At 42.4% G+C, this 1,050-nt stretch overlaps 1 protein-coding gene across 1 annotated transcript in view; it reads left to right on the top strand.

Moving 5' to 3' along the window:
- Positions 1-1,050, top strand: part of camta2 (calmodulin binding transcription activator 2) — a 44,703-nt gene extending 43,653 nt beyond the window's left edge. Inside the window, exons 20-23 of the mRNA XM_016252010.1 lie at positions 119-139; positions 281-474; positions 556-698; positions 1,046-1,050. Of these exons, the coding sequence (XP_016107496.1) occupies positions 119-139; positions 281-474; positions 556-698; positions 1,046-1,050 (363 nt within the window). The remainder of the gene's footprint in view (positions 1-118; positions 140-280; positions 475-555; positions 699-1,045) is intronic.

A 1,050-nucleotide genomic window follows, 5' to 3' on the forward strand; every position in this document is an offset into this window, starting at 1 on the left:
TGTGTGAGAGTGTGTGTGTGTGTGTGTGTGTGCGTGCGTGCGTGCGTGTCTTCGCTAACACACTAATATTGCTGCCGTGTCTCTGATCTCTCCTGTTTCTCGTTTAATTTCACACTAGCTAACATGGATAGCACTGAAGGTAATGTCAAACTAAACTGTACACACCGTTGTGGTTTCGCACGGTTTCTGCTGTGTGTGTATTGTGTCGTCCTCCTGCAGTATTTATATATATATGTGTGTGTGTGTGTGTGTGTGTGTGTGTATGTTTGTCCTCCTCCAGTACGCCTTGTATAAGAAGATGACGCAGGCAGCCATACTGATTCAGAGCAAGTTCCGCAGTTATTACGAGCAGAAGAAGTTCCAGCAGTCGCGGCGAGCAGCCGTCCTCATCCAGCAGTACTACCGCAGCTATAAAGAGTATGAGCGCGTCAAGCAGGGGCCACGCGGCCCCGGGGCCCTCAACACCAGGCTCAAGTGAGACGCACACAATATACCACACTGCAGATCATTATATGAGTGATTCTGTGATTCTTAAACTCTCGTTGTGTGTGTCAGAGGCTCGTTCCTGACCAAGAAACAGGATCAGGCGGCGCGGAAGATCATGCGCTTCCTCAGACGCTGCAGACACAGGTACACGTCTCTGACTCGCGTCTCCATCCCGCACCGATCGAACTCAAGCCAGTCGCTCTCAACCAGAGGCCTCAAGATAAAAATGATTTCAAACCAGACAAAACAAGCATTAATTAATCTCAACTCAAATATTCCTGACTTGAATTCGCCTCCTCCGCAAACGTTGAAAGTCTTGGAAATTAATGGGCATTTATGTATGAATATAGATTTTACTAGTTAAACAACATGGGTTATTCATATTATAAAATTTATATAATAGAATATAATTTGTGCTAGTTAAATAAAAATAAACTTGTGCATAGAAGTATTTTTTACTCTTACTTTATTTGTATCTAGTAAATCCTGAACGACTGAAAAAGTTATGGAAATTAATTATTACTTAATTATATGAAGTATTTTTGTTGTGGTTTTCTAGTATAA

Source organism: Sinocyclocheilus grahami, unplaced genomic scaffold, assembly GCF_001515645.1.
Source record: "Sinocyclocheilus grahami isolate Dianchi unplaced genomic scaffold, SAMN03320097.WGS_v1.1 scaffold1082.1, whole genome shotgun sequence".
Classification (NCBI taxonomy): domain Eukaryota; kingdom Metazoa; phylum Chordata; class Actinopteri; order Cypriniformes; family Cyprinidae; genus Sinocyclocheilus; species Sinocyclocheilus grahami.